The following is a 15,916-nucleotide window of genomic DNA, read 5'->3' on the forward strand; positions in this document are numbered from 1 at the left end:
TGGGTCCGGGGTTTGAGTCTCACTGGGGGTGCCTTGCAATGAACTGGCGTCCCGTCCTGTTTGTGTCTCCTGCCCCTCCAGCCTTTCACCCTGTGTTGCTTGGTTAGGCTCTGGCTCCCTGCCACCCTGTATGGATCAAGCGGTTGTGTGTGTGTGAGACCTAAACTTTTTTTTTTTTTTTTTTTTTTTTTTTTATTAAAAAACCTCTGGCAGTTTACCGCTTACCTTTGTACCATTTCAGGTTATCCACTGTATTTGAACTGCTTAAATTTCAATTAAAAACTGGCAAAATTGGGGTGTTCTAAAACTTTTAATTGGTAGTATATATTTATGTGGTCTATAACCACAGACAAAAGCTGTAGACACATGTTAAATTGATAACATTACTGTCAGCTTTTAATAAGCTTCTCTCTGAAACCCTTTCAATGTTTTTTACAGAATTACATTTTTTACTCGTTTTTTACATAACTTTTTTTTTTTTTTTTTTACTGGATCCATCCATCTATCCATTTTCTTGCCCGCTTGTCTCTCTAGGGTCGTGGTGGCAACAGGGAGAACAGAGAGGCCCAGCCACCCCTGTCCCCCGCAACTTCCTCCAGCTCAGCCCGGGGAACCCTAGCCGTTCACAGGCCAACTGTGAGATATAATCTCTCCAGCGGTTCCTCGACCGAGCTCAGGGCCTCGTCCCAGTTGGCCATGCCTGGTATACCTCCAAAGGGAGGTGGCCAGGGGACATCCTTACCAGATACCCGAACCACCTCAACTGTCTCCTCTCAATGTGGAGGAGTAGCTGCTCTACATTCCTCCCGGATGTCCGAATTCCTCACCCTGTCACGGAGAATGAGTCCCAACACAACTGCGGAGAAAACTCATTTCATCTGCTTTCATCCACAATCTTATTCTTTCGGTCCATACCCAGAGTTCATGACCATAGGTGAGGGTAGGGACCTAGATCGACCGGTAAACAGAGAGCTTTGCCTTATGGCTCAGCTCCCCCTTCACCACTACAATCTGGTACAGCGACCGCATTACTGCTGCCGCTGCTCCCAGTCTGCGGTCGATCTCACGCTCCCTTTCCCCCTTACTCGTGAACAAGACCCCACGATACTTAAACTCCTCCACCTGGGGCAAATTCTCTCCCCTTACCTGAAGGGGGCATGCCATCCTTTTCCGTGAGAGAACCATGGACTCAGATTTCATGGACTCAGACAGGTGCTGATCCTCATCCCAACCACTTCACACTCTGTTGCAAACTGTTCCAGTGCGTGTTGGAGGCAACCGTGTGACAGTGCCAAAAGGACAACATCATCTGCAAAAAGCAGAGACATCACTTTCTGACTCCCACATAGAATACCATCCTGACCTCAACTGCGTCTTGATCTCCTGTCTATGAAAACCACAAACAGGAGTGGAGACGCGCAACCTTGGCGTAGTCCAACACCCAAATTGAATTGGTTTGACTTAATGCCGAGTATGCGAACACAGCTATCGCTCCATGTGTACAGAGACTGAATGGCCTGCAGTAATGGCCCTGGCACCCCATACTCCCTAAGCACCTCCCACAGAATTTCTCAAGTATACGGGAACATGGTCATAGGCTTTCTCCAAGTCCACAAAACACAGGTAGACTGGATTAGCAAACTCCCATGCCCCCTCAATTATCTGTGAGAGGGTAAAAAGCCTATCCACTGTTCCACGGCCAGGACAGAATCTGCATTGTTCCTCTTCAATCCTAAATTCAACTATTGGCTGGAGCCTCTTTTCCAGCACCCTGGCATAGACTTTCCCAAGGAGGCTGAGAAGTGTGATACCCTGATAGTTGGCACACACTGTCCAGTCCCCTTTCTTGAAGATAAGGACCACCACCCCAGTTTGCCAATCCAAAGGCACTGTCCCCAAGGTCCATGCAACATTGCGGAGGCGTGTCAGCCATGACAGCCGCACAACATCCAGGACCTTAAGCAGTTCCGGGCGAATCTCATCCAGCCCCGGTGCTTTGCCACTATGGAGCTTTCCAACTACATCAGTGACTTCCACCAGGGAAATGGACTCTGATAGCCCGGAAGCCTCTGGCCCTGACTCTTATAAGGGAGGCGTATCTCTCGGGTTTAAGAATTTCTCAAAGTGCTCCTTCCACCTCCTGACAATGTCCTTATTAGAGGTCACAGTTTTTCCACTCTTGCTAAGCACAGCTTGAGCAAAGCTCCTCCAACCCCTCCTAAGCCGCCGGATGGTTCTCCAGAATCTCTTTGAGGCTGACTGATAATCATTTTCCATAACCTCTCCAACTCCTCCCATGCTCTGGATTTTGCTCCTGCAACTGCAGCTGCTGCCACCTTTTTTGCCTGCTGGTACCTGTCTGCTGAGTCAGGAGTCCCCAGAGCCAACCAAACCCTAAAGGCCTCCTTCTTCAGCTTAATGGCTTCCCTCACTAGCGGGTTCTTGAGTTGCCGCCATAACTGGTACCATTAAGCTTTTGGCCACAGCTGTGCCTGGCTGCTTCCACAATGGAGATTTTGAACAGGGTCCATTCAGACTCCATGTCTCCTACCTCCTCCAGGACATGGGAGAAGCTCTCCTGGAGGTGTGAGTTAAAATCATTCCAGACAGGGTCCTCCGACAGTCGTTCCCAGCACACCCTCACTAAACGCTTTGGTCTACCGGGTCTGTCCATCAGTTTTCCCCACCATCTGATCCAACTCACCACCAGATGGCGATCACTTGACAGCTCAGCACCTCTCTTCACCCAAGTGTCCAGAACATGTGGCCTCAAATCAGATGAAATGACTACAAAGTCGATCATTGACCTTTGGCCCAAGGAGCTCTGGTACCAAGTACACTTATGAGCATCCCCACACCCGCCCTGCGCTTCTCACCCTGTGCAACTCCTGAGTAGGAGAGAGACTACCCCCTATCAACCCCCTATCAAGGAGTTTGGTTCCAGACCCAACACTGTGAGTGGAGGTGAGTCCAACCATATCTAGTTGGTATCTCTCAACCTCCCGCACCAATTCCGGCTCCTTCCCCACCAGTCAGGTTACATTCCACACGCCAAGAACCAGTTTCTGTTGTGAAGGGCGCAACGCCATGTACCACCCTGCCCGCTACTGCCGCCTGAAAAGCATCACACCCGACCCCCATGTTGGACCTTGCGGGTGGTGGGCCCACATGGCCCCCACACGTTGCCATTTCGGGCTGAGCCTGGCCGGGTTATGTGGGCTGCCCGGCCACCAGGCGCTTGCCTAGGAACATTACCCCCAGGACTGTCTCTAGGGATACGTCCCGGTGACCCTGCTCCGGGGAGGGTAAATTTTCTCCTGTTTACTGTTTTTATACGGGTTTTTGGATCTTCACTCCAGACCTGTTCGCCTTGGGTGACCCTACCAGGAGCATAATGCTCCCGACGATACAGCTCTGGAGATCCCTAGATTACACAAGCCCTTCCGCCACGCCAAGGCCCCGATCCAGAAAGGGTTTTTACTGGGTTCTAGACTAATAGAGGCGCACACATACACACACACACACACACACACACACACACACACACACATACCACCGGCCATTTAGTATTTCCAATTCATCTGGAATATGTGTATTTTGAGTGCAGGAGGAACTAAAACACTATGACTGCTATTAATTTGGAAGATTTTCTATGCTGTTACTTCGACAAAAAAAATTATGTATATTTAGAAGGTCTGAGAACATGGACATACAGTAAATACTACTGTTACATTGATGTTTTGACAGAAGGGGGCACTGATGATAGTGCTTTGACTATAGACTATAGATGATGTTAGACTTTTAACTAACATAAAAATGTATGTGCCTATATATGTGCTGCATTTTATTTTCCAGTATTCAAATATATTTTAAGTAATATGGTTTAACAAGATACTTGTTTGAATTATATGAGCTGATCATTTCAGAGGTAACTTGACTGAAATCTGAACTAAGCCAGCAAACAACTGGTTTTGGACATGGAAAGATAAAGTTGAAAGTGGCTTTCTCAAATCTAGAAATGAAACCAATGTATTTTTATTGATAATGCATAACTCAGACAACACAAATTCTTGTGGCATTCAGGTACTTGGGTTTTTCTCTTCGAAAGGAATAGGAACGTATGTCATTAGGTGAAATATGAGGAAGCATGCAAATTCACATGTCAAAAGTGGATTGAATGTTCTAGCTTTTTATGTAAGGACATGGAATGGAACTGGAGCAAGTTGAAGGCGTAAGGTACAACATGAAATGTAAAAGTTTTTCAAACATCCTCTGATAAACATCAAGTCACCACAACTAATAGAAAAAGCATCCTGATTGCATGTAGCCCAAAAACTTTACGTAAAGGGTGTAAACTAATCAATGAGACCTATTTACAACAAGTGTGGCAGCATTCTATTATTAGAAACGGTTTCCTCTCTGACTCAATGCTGAGTCACATGTGAGCATGTATTACTAGGTAAAGACATGTTTTCACATGGGAGAAAAAAAATCACCCATGGTTTTGGAACACAGCCGAAACTTGCCATGTGACTGCTGTAGAAGAAATGTTGAAATCTATAGATTTTTCAGTGTAACACTTTTTACTTACAGTATTTGCCTCCTCCTTTGTACAAATGTCGTTGCTCGAAACAGGCATGGAAGTTGAGCACTTCAGACATGCTTGCTTGTGTTGTCTCGGGTGGAACTGACTGGCTCAAATACAGCCCCCCAGAAGCCATGGCTAGCCTGACCTCTGTCACCACTGAGAATGTGATGAATACAGGCTCTGCATCCCCAACATGCCAACTAAAAGAGTCACTGTGTACATACCCGGGAGCCTGTCAAGTACTGGATGTATGGCACATGATGAAACCGAGCAAACGAAGGCAAAGGCAAGCCTGCAAAAACGTGCTTGAGAAGTGATGATCTCTGTCACTCTGTTTTTAACATGCTCCTGACTGCATTAAACAGAATGAGGGGGGGACTCAAGTTGAGGTGCAAACAGTGACAGGTTTGTTGGTTTTCTCACTGCTGTACAAGATAGGCCTTAAGATAGTGGAGCATGTGTAGATGGTGTGGGATTTGGGATACAAAAACAAAGACACTCTGGCAAACTGGAAGACACTGCTCTTCCACTCTAGGTCAGTGCCTCTGGTTTTGGGTCTTGCTCTCCCTGCCCTGTTGGGGAGACAGTAAAACACAGTAAAAGGTCACTGATGATGAGCAGGAGCAAGTGGGTGCTTATTTGCTCCTCCTGTTCTACTGCCATGGGTGTGTGTGTGTGCTAGAGTGTCGTTGCACATCGCTGTTGCCCCATTTTTAGGCCCTCAGACAGAAACACCATTTCATTTTTACCATGTCCAAAAGACACAATGGAAAACTTGATGCCTTGGGTTTATGGTGTACCACATTGCAGTGGCACACAGTAAGTGGCCAAAAGTAACTGAAAGTACCCCACAGAAGTACTCTAGTGGTTACAGTAGCTACGATGAGAAATCTAATACTGAATGTAAAAACAACTGCAAAGGTGATATGTAGGAAACAAGACAATTAAAGGTCAGTCTGTGACTAAAAATGATGAGCTTTCAGTTGATTCCTGAGAACTTCCACTGTGTAATTTTAGAGTATGCCGTTATATCAGTTTAACACTCTTAGGAAACACTCACAGGTTAACAAATGTGAGCGCAGATAAGCTCAAGAGTTTCAAATATATGATTGTGTGTGATGGTCCAAGGCAGCCTGAAAGCAGAAGGAAATGTACAGGTACCTGAACCTTTTTTTGAAACAAGGAAGTGTCCATGTAGAGGAAGTGAAACCACAAACATCTCAGCGGCAATGTTATGCGTTTGAACAATCTGAAGGGTAGGTGTCAGAGAGAAACACACTCACTGTCGAATTTGTGGGGCTCCTCATTGACTGGGACACGCACACATTCTGTCTCAGATTAAGTGGCTGTCTGACCTGCTCCACTACTGAAGGGTCACCTTGTTCTCCTCCTTGCGCCCACCGTTGCTCACCTGTGGATGGATCTGGAGTGTTTCGTTGGCTAAGATGACGAGTCCCGGGACTGGCAGCAGCTTGGTGCTGCTCTCCCTGACAATGCTGGTAACTAGTGCCCAAGGTAAGTATGTGCATCACCAATGGTGCTTAGAAGGGCCCTTCCGAGCCCAGCGGTCGGACACAACAGGTGGGTGAATGGGACCACTCTCAAGATTGCTGGTTGCTGTGGTGAAAATATAAAAATCCAAACAGTATTTGTCTTTGCATGAGAACAACTCAACCTTCTTGTCGCTCCTAAAGTCAATATAATAGCATGTTAGCAGTTAAGGAACCACCACGTGTTTGACAGTTAATCCCAGGAGACTGTTGATTAATTTGACTTGTTTCAGCAGCGGTCTGGCTCTTCAAATTTCTAAATGTGTATCACTATAAATTCTTCTTTGGACTGAAACATCTGTTAAACAGATACATATAGTAGTACCACTGTTATTACTTTGTCTGCATTTTCATTTATTGGCAAAATAATTATACAGTGAGATAGGGACTAAACATCGACTCAAACAGTAGAAACATCCAAAGTGTTCAGTGACACTTCAATTATGTCACAAATATAAAGCAAAAATAAATGAAAATAATTTCAGTACAGCTATTCTATATAGTAGTAATTTTGAACATTCTAGCCAGTTTACATACGTGGATCGTACTCTGCTGACGGGACAACTAGTACTGTAGTGATTAGTTCTGCTGCTTTTGGACCCACAGATTCAACTCCCACCCCTAGCTGTAGTCCCCTTGATTTAAGGTGCTTGCCCTAAAATTGTCCAGCTGTATGAATCAGAAAATAATAATAAGTTGCTTAACATTGCAAGTTGCTTTGGAGAAAACCATCAACTGAAAGTACATCCAGAGGCTTCCGGAATAGACTTCTGCTACCTCAGCTTAGCAAGGACAGTGAGCGAGAACTTATAACCAAGTACGTTTTACAACATAAAGCAAAAGCAAGATCTGGCAGAAAAAAGGTGAATAAAACAATTAAAAGATTCACCAGGAATAAGAGAAATTCACAGTTCACAGTATATGTTAGAGAAAGAACATTAATTCAATTTTTCAGGAGAGCGTGGCCCCAAAGGTGGCCCCAAATTCTAAGAGGTGTTAACCAGCATCAACACCCCCGACATTTAGTGAGTTCCGCCGGCCGTACAGAAGAACACGACAAGGTGGACCGCTGTGGAGGTGGTGTGAGAAGCTATGGAAACACAAAGAGTGTGAATGACCTCATACCGCCGAGTAACAATTCTCTTTTAGTTACACACAAGTTAAAGTTGTCAGTGTACTGTTACACACCTGTCTATGTCACAGATTTGTCCCTCTTGTGACATCCATTGTCAACAACCGCTTGTCCCGAGCAGGGTCATGGCAGGCCAGAGCCTTTCCAGCAACATTGGGTGCAAGGCTGAAGGGGTGGAGGTGGGGGTACACCAGTCTATCACAAGGCACCAAGCAGGACTCAAACCCTACACCCACCAAATAGCGAGGCACTGGACAAGCTTGCTGTGCCACCACACTCTTGTGACATTATCATCTGAAATGCCCAGCACACGTATTGCAATGTCCCTTTATGCTGACAGGCCATGCTTGGTTGGTGGTGCATGGGTTCAAGGCTTATGTCGAGAGATTTTGCCTTTAAAGGTGCAAGCTTGTCTACCCTGGAGTGAACAGCAAGAAGACTTGTTTCAAATGGCACGGCGATACAATGTGTGTCTCGCTCTGTGTGGAGTTTACATGTTCTCCCAGTGTTCATGTGGATGTCCTTCCATAATCAAAATACATATGTTTCATCTGTATTGGTGACTCTAAACTGCTTCTGATGTATATGTGTGTGTGTGTGTGTGTGTGGTTTACAGATAGGTGAATGTAACAAGTCCAGTGGATCTTGTATCGCAAGTCACCTTGGATAAAGGTGTCTGCTAAATACTACATAATATTCATTGTACACTCTTTTGGAGTAAAGTGCCTGTTAAATATACAATTGCTGTAAAACAGGCGCAGCTACTGGGAATGTGAAATGAGCTTAAATAATGTCGTCATTTGGTCACTGTCCCTGAAAAAAGAAAGAAGTGTGACGTTGAATGTGTGCTGTATACTATTTAAAATTATGATCCGTTTTTCTGGACCACAACATTTGGACTCAACAGCCACTGTTTTGCAGTGTTCTGCAGCAACTTATACATTTCTGTACTGGATGGCAGTTTTGAACTCATGTTTCAATTTCAGCCCAACAGGCGGAAGTATTTTCTCGTGCCTTGTAAACAGGTGTGGTTAAACAATAGTGATCATCACTGTACTACTTTACTATTGCACATTACGATTGTTTTTTGGCAGGTGCGGTAGTGCAGTGGGTTGGACTGGGTCCTGCTCTCCCATGGGTCTGGGGTTCAAGTCCTGCTTGGGGTGCCTTGGGATGGACTGGTATCCTGTCCTGGGTGTGTCCCCTCCCCCTCCAGCCCCATGCCCTGTGTTGCCGGGTTAGGCTCCGGTTCTCTGGGACAAGCAGTTCAGACTGTGTGTGTGTTGTTTTTCGATAAAGATGCTTTTTGATCACACAGTTACAAGTGCATCTCCTGGGAGCTCCGACACATGTCCGCAGTTGCAGAAAGCACTCAGGAATAGAGAAAGGGAATTTGACAAACTAAGGACATGAAAATAATCATCACTGTCAGCTGAATTATTCACATTTATTACTTTATTTCTCCAAGGCCACTTATACTGTTTTATCTAATTATAGTTATTTACCCATTTATACAGATGGGTAATTTTACTGGAGTAATTTAGTGTGAGAACTCCGCTTAAGGGTATAGCTGAAGGGGATTCGAACCTGCAACCTACAGCAGTGACTACACCATGGAAGCCGTTTTTTACTGAAAGAGCACAGAATGTTCCCAGCGAGCAGGAAGACACGCCTTTGATGCGGATATTTGGTAGTTATTTAATGTTGGGGTTGGGGGGGGGGGGTCATGTTTTGCATCTCCCCCTTTCCGCCTTCGACCCCCTGGCGCGCGCTGCCTGTGTTCGCGAGTTTTACCGTAAGTGTCGCGTGGGGGGTGGTTTGAGGGGGGTGGAGTGGCAATTTTTTTCACTCAAAAACAATAATTCCATTCGCATTCAAGGTGAGATTTCATATTCGCGCGTAAACATTTACCTGACGCTGGCTGGGGATTTTCCTCGACCGCAGTTTACACAGATTTACCCGGTATTTACAGCATTTCAGCACTTCAGTCTTCTTGTTTTCTTGGATTCTGTTCCTTCTGCAGTCGCAGCTCTTTTTACCAAACACAGTTTAGTGCCTGTTTGCAGTGCTTTCATGTGTTTCAATCAAACAGGGAAAATGGCCAAGTTTTAACTCATTACAATTTATTTATTGTACCATAACAGATATATGTATATTCTAATATGTTGCATTAATTATTACATAATTTATTTTGTTTACTCATTGCCTTGGATACAATCAATTTACATTTGTGGATTTTTATTGAAATAAATGATGTAGAATGACCGAATTGGCCCCCAGTCTCTCCAGGAAGCACAGGGCCCCAAGCAGACATTGTGATAATTTGCTTTATGGATGTTTATTATATAAAGAAATTCATTTCACAACTTTTCAACTCTGAAAAGCATGAGGACACTCTTCTAGTCACCTTGAAGGGCTCTAGTAAAAATTGTCCTGAAGCTGATACTTTTCTCCAAAACTACTTACAGTGATGACATACCCATAAGCTGGGTGATTTTACAGTAAGTACCTTGCTCAACAGCACTATAACTAAAGCTGGGTTGTGAACCTACAGCTTGTGGGTCCAAAGGAAGCAGCTCTAATCACAACACTACCAGCTGTCCTTTTTCTCCCTGTTCTCTCAATGTGTAAATCATTTTTTGTACCTTAAAACTGGATTTTGCTTTATAGGAAACTGTCAGCTGAATTAATTAATAATCCTAATAATGGCATTGAATCTGCTATTTCAGATAGAATATATAATTTAATATCAGTGTCATATCAAGAAATTAATACAAATAGATTTGCTTTAGCTTACTGCAATTGAACCCAAGACTAGAGAAGAATAGAGGCAGTGGTGTTACATATAACTTTTGTAAGCTCCTCACCATGAAGCATATTTCGAGCTCTTGTTTAGTTTGCACTCTTTACATATTTACATTTAGCAGATGCTTTTCTCCAAAGCAACTTTCAAAGAACTCTATGTAGTGTTATGAGCCCACACACCTTATTCACCAAGGTGACTTACACTGGTAGATACACTACTTACAATGGGTCACCCATCCATACACCAGCAGAACACACTTCCTCTGTGTCACTCACACACTATGGGGGAACCTCAACAGCATGTCTTTGGACTGTGGGAGGAAACCAATGCAGGCACAGGGAGAACATGCAAACTCCACACAGACTGAGCGGGGATTAAACCCACATCCTTTCACACCATCCAGGTGCTGTGAGACAGCAGCACTACTCGCTGTGGCACCGTGCCACCACAGTGAACATATAGATTATGTTCAGTGTACTGTGATAAACAAAAGAAAGATAGTTGGGACTGTTTGTATTTTTTTGCGTTAATTAATTGAAAGAATGAAAAATGGTCCCTTTGCATCAGTTTGCAAAGGAATATGAACTGCTATCCACTTTAAAAAGTGACAAAGAGAAAAATCTAAATAAAGTTATGCATTCATGTAGCAGCATAATTTTTCCTGAAGTCAATTTAATGTTTTTGCATATAAACAACTTTAATAACATGAATACCCTTTGTTAGAATTATTATTACGTATGCTGGTGCTGTCATTGTCATGCCTAAAAAATACCCTTTATTTAGGTGGCAAATTTTCATCCAGGAACTGATGTTAACTCAGTCCCCTAGAAAAAAGAATGCGTCCTTTTTGAGCGGTCCTTCTCTCCTCTAACAGGGAGATTTCAGCGAACAAATGAACCATATTAAGCAAGGGATGGGTGTACTTACATTGAAGAATGTATTTGTGGAAACAAGAAAAAAATGAGTAGATGTAAATGTAGAAACACTGGCTACATTTACAACAACAATGTGCTATCTCAATAATTTCTGCTAAAAGCACAAAAGAAGCCCTGCAAATCAGCCAGCTACAACACAGAAGGGTTAAGGTCACGAATTTGGAATTTGGAAGCTGAAGGTTGGTGGTTTAAAACCAATTCCTCACTATTGCTGGAGTTCCCTTAATCAAAATGCAAACAAACTCCCTCCACCAGCTCAGACACTCTTGTTCCTGGCAGTCCTCCCTCCGCTCTAATGGCCAGCTGCCCTATATATATGTTTCCGTTTGACCGTATCTGGCAGTTTGCTCTCTTTCAAAGAGAGCTGACATTTTCAGTGAAGCTCAGCTCCGCCTCATGTCATGGTTCCAAATCCCACTTGCTTAAAGCATCTACACCATGTCATTTTCCCCACACTGAAGTTAAAAGTAATGCGGTTGCTCCTTGCTTATAAATGTAATTGGCGCGGAGAGCAGGTTTCTAATTCGAAAAGTTTCTTTGTCGAATGCGACATGCGGTCAGCCAGGGGTTCGTCATCAGTGCAATATTTCTGTTCTATTCTAATTCTGCACGAAGCTATTCATGGAAGGATGGTATTGGACTCAGTGACTGTACTGCAGAATCACATGTCTCTGTATCTCTCTGTTGGTGAGGAGATCTTTTGTTTTCTCACACTTTTCTCGGTGCGCTAAACGAAGAAATGTAAATGTCACCAGCAAGACGGCTCAGTGTTTCGGATGGGCGCAGTGCGGCGGACGTGGTGGTGCAGGGGCTACTGCGCCACCACATCCACTGCCCTGCATCCATGGTGTGGAGAAGATAATGTGGATGGTGTGATAAGAGTTTGATCTCCGTTCAGCGTGTGTGGGGTTTACGTGTGTTCATGTGGGTTTCCTCCCAAAGATGTGCTTGACACCAACACAGTGGAAGCCTGAGTGAATTTCCCCATGAGGGTTGACAAAGTGTCATCCTGACATACTTTAAATTAACACTACAGTTTAGCAATTAAGTGATAATTTTAAATAAAGCATAATATACATATACAGTCATTCTTCTGCATACTTAAAACTACAAGGTTCTACTCTTATTGTCCTACAACTGATCATACAGTAGGTTAATGTTATCATAACAACTCAACTTTTTTCTTGCAGGAAAAGAAGATGACTGTCAGCCGGAGGTTCGAGTCGCACGAAACACTGCAGTGCCCGCTCTGGAAACGAAAACCCTGACAATTTACTGTCCGTTTAAAGACTGTGGGATGGAAGCTAATGTTACTTGGTGTAAAGTTGACCATGCAGCGCTCTGCAAGCCCCTACACCAGTTTCATCACGTCAAACTTGAATTGACGAAGGATGAAAAAGATACTCATACAAACATCTTAGCACTGACCTTTACCAATCTCACCTTGGAGGATAATGGACTGTACAGGTGTCAACTTTCCACTGATGGAAAAACAATGTCCACTGTATCACATTCCATTAATGTCTCAGTCACATGTAAGTAACTGAAGCTTTACATTATGCAATATGAGCAAGACACAAGCTATTAGTGAAAAATATACGAATACCTTGTTGAGTTCTCTGAATTGTTTCTTTTAATAAATTTCAGCTTCCAGTGTCTGCTGTACAACTGTGTCAACTGGCAACGTAACAAGTAAGATGCGCCGCTGCTGTAGAAGATCATTGCAAATGCGGAACGTAATGCAGCAAAGTAAAATTTCCAAAGTGAACCTCATCAAAAGAGTGCATCATTACTTTGCTTTAGAACACTTTTCCGTAGAGAAACTCTCTTGGAAATATTTCATATTTTGTTTTAGCAATTCAAGTTAAATACTAACATAAGGAGACAAAGAGCAACACCTGGTACCCTGGAGACCCGATGAGGCAAACTTGAGCAGACAAGATAATGATCCTCACCGCTACGCCACCTACTGTCCTGCCATGAATGTCTCTGTTCATAGAGCAGGTATTAATGTAGGCAAGCATGTGTCACTCATTATCAGTTTTGCTTCCCTTCAGGAAATCAAACGGAGAAGATGGTAACAGGAAACTGGCCAACCAATCCACAGTGGCCGCCTTATATCTACATCTGCCTTGGTATAGCAGGCTTTGTTGCCATGGTAGTGGTCATTTCCTTCTTGAGCATGAGGTGGTGTGAAGGTCAGTGCTGGTGTTGCGTCTTACTGAACAGACTCCACTCTCTATCTCCCGTGCTTTTAAGTGTGAAAGTGTTGGTAATGCCCTTTTGTCGTACAGTTACCGTATCTCAGTGATGTATTTCTACTGTCTCCAGCATCAAAGCACTCAGCAAAAGCAGAAAAACCACAGAGTCAGGTAAACACGGCCTCTGACACATAACCACGAATACGGAACCGAAGGCTCACAGAATACTATTATGTTGTACGTCTCCTGGTTGGAGTGTATGTGTGGCGGGGTCTGTATCTCATTTGCTTTCATGTATTTACAGCACACTGTGCCTCTGGCCTCTTACCAAGCGTCCCCGCGGCCCACTCTCCCTAACCGGCCTAGAAGCCTTCGTACCAATCCGGTCAGATACTCCGATGAGTCCACTGGCAACAACCACTTTGACAGGAAGGCATCTCGAAACAAACGTGGGCCAACGGGTGGAGCGCAGCCTGCTGGGAGCAGTGTACCTGGGCAGGTAGCTGTAACAGTGGACAAATGTGGTCTCCATGACGACTGCAGCGAGGGCGCTGACCCAGAGCCCAGCGTCATTGTGTATGCAGCTCTCAATCACAAGGCCACCCGGGACAGCCCTGTCGCCAGCCGTACCGTGGCCTTCGAGGAGCAGCACTCGGAATATGCTGCCATTCGGGTCACCTGAGTGCTCGGAAAACGAGAGCTGAGAGCAGTCTCCAGGCCGGGGGTGTCCAGCTGGGGTGTGCAGCTCGGAAGTGGACTTTCTGCATGTTGCAAAAAGTCCTTTGTTCTTTTGACCAGTTTTGCACATTTTTTTAATGCATTCATAATCAGTGGCCTCTTATTCTGGTTTTAATATCACTAACATTTTATAGTGATTTTATACACTTTTTTGATGCATAAAGTTGACTGATTTAAAGATGATTCTAGTAAGTACAAATATTTACTTAATGATTTTAAGGTTATTTCACCTAAAATATCAGGCATATAAAAATGTTTGCTGCGGAACTATGATTTTTTTTTTAAGAAGAAACATATCATAGTGCTGGGGCAGATGGAGTAGAGTGCAAGTTGCTCTCACATCCTGTGAACGCGAACGTCATGGATAGGGGTCTTGAGCTGCTGCGATGGTGGTTTTGCAAGCATGTTTCCTCCCACCGCTGACAAAGAGAAGACTGGTGGCGTTCTGTCTTGCAACCCACGTGGCTTCTCTATGAGGTGAACCATTAAGTAATTCTATGACTCTCTTCGACAGACCAAGACTTGTGTGACGGCGATTCGCCACTAACCCTAATGACGCATCAATTAAACTGCAACACTTAAATCTCTGTCTGTCTCTCACTTAATAATGTCCAGCAGGGAGGTCTGTCTTGTACAGTTGATGTATCCTTCAAAACCCTGCTTCAGTGCTAGTTAGCTGATCGTTGGTATGAATGTAATAACTGCGGCGTCAGAGTTTGAGCCCCCTGTGCTGACACCTGGGGAATGGGGGGATTTTGGGGTCTGAAAAAGCAGCAAAATAGTGATTTCCCTTTACTCGACCTGCACACAGGAAGCCATATCAACGGTTTGAAAAGCAGAACTATGTGGCTGCAAGGGAGAAAAACATCATTGCGATGTATACTACAGTATGAGTGTATATCACAGTATGAATCTTTATATAATCTTATAAGTCTGTATGTCATGGGACGAGTCTGTGTATCATGGTATGAGTTTTTTATATCGTGGTATAAGTCCTTATATCATGGTATGAGTCTTTATAATGATCTATATCATAACTAAAGTGTGGCTGTCCCTTTACCTGGATATTGGCACATCCAGGAGAAGGTATTTTTAACGGGCCGAGCTGTTTGCAGACAGGGCTGATAAATGAATGTTTAGTGGGGACATATTGAAACAATATACGAGTAGCTCTGTGAACTTTTTCATTTCAGAGGATCCAAGAGAAACCCGAAAACTGGATTTATTATTTGTTGTCTTTATTGGCGCTGAGCAGAATTGGGCTGCAGTGTTTTCCAGTCTGCAAACTGTCTCCACATTGGCTTTTCAAACCCCAAATTCCAACAGCGTAGTTCCGAAAAGAGAAGTGCACAGCCTACTCTGTGTCAGAGGATGCTGTAAATCTTCTTTCACTTTACCTGAGACTATGCAAATGTAAAATATTGATTGCGCTGCTGTTAGTTGTAATGTATTACGCTGTATCTTAATTTGAAGTGTCCTGAGCACATATGGCAATTAATTTAACTTTTAATGCAATTCATAATGGCAATTAAATTAATTTTTAATGCAATTCATAATGTAATGTAATTAACATCTCTGTGTTAATCATAAATGTACATGTTTCACGACAGAGGCGAGCCTGTTTTATTTCTTATATTTCTTGTCATTTTGTGTGTTTTTTTTTTTTTGTCGCTTTTGTTCAAAATGTGGCCAAAGTACTGTTTTCGGTTCCTTTGGGTCAAGTTGGGGAACAGATTTCTCATCTCAGTTCTCTGTCAAAGGCTACATATGTTCACAATTACTGTTAATTGCATTTAAATTCCGAGAGCTTTCCGATTCGCCAAACGTCTCTTCTTTGCTCCAAACTCTTGGAGAACAGCCGTGCAATATTATGTACTGCAGTAACGTGGTACTCATCTCCTGCACATGTATTTTCATTCACCCTCAGCTGTTTATTGGTAAATTCCGTTCTATGATCTTTATTAGG

The 15,916-nt window shown here is 43.7% G+C and overlaps 1 protein-coding gene across 1 annotated transcript; it reads left to right on the forward strand.

Moving 5' to 3' along the window:
* Positions 1-5,855: 5,855 nt before the first annotated feature.
* LOC108933075 (B- and T-lymphocyte attenuator-like) lies at positions 5,856-14,100 on the forward strand. Its single transcript, XM_018749900.2, has 6 exons — positions 5,856-6,103; positions 12,202-12,546; positions 12,659-12,703; positions 13,069-13,209; positions 13,343-13,383; positions 13,517-14,100. The coding sequence occupies exons 1-6, from the start codon at positions 6,034-6,036 to the stop codon at positions 13,892-13,894; spliced, it is 1,020 nt and encodes a 339-aa protein (XP_018605416.1). The 5' UTR covers positions 5,856-6,033; the 3' UTR covers positions 13,895-14,100.
* The last annotated feature ends 1,816 nt before the right edge of the window (positions 14,101-15,916 follow it).

This window comes from Scleropages formosus, chromosome 1, assembly GCF_900964775.1.
Source record: "Scleropages formosus chromosome 1, fSclFor1.1, whole genome shotgun sequence".
Taxonomy (NCBI): domain Eukaryota; kingdom Metazoa; phylum Chordata; class Actinopteri; order Osteoglossiformes; family Osteoglossidae; genus Scleropages; species Scleropages formosus.

Bases quoted from the DNA above. Each gene is read 5' to 3' on its own strand.
- LOC108933075 (XM_018749900.2), top strand. From the start codon at position 6,034: ATGACGAGTCCCGGGACTGGCAGCAGCTTGGTGCTGCTCTCCCTGACA. The intron at 12,704-13,068 runs GTAAGATGCGCC...GCTTCCCTTCAG, and splicing joins GTCAACTGGCAACGTAACAA to GAAATCAAACGGAGAAGATG. The intron at 13,384-13,516 runs GTAAACACGGCC...ATGTATTTACAG, and splicing joins CAGAAAAACCACAGAGTCAG to CACACTGTGCCTCTGGCCTC.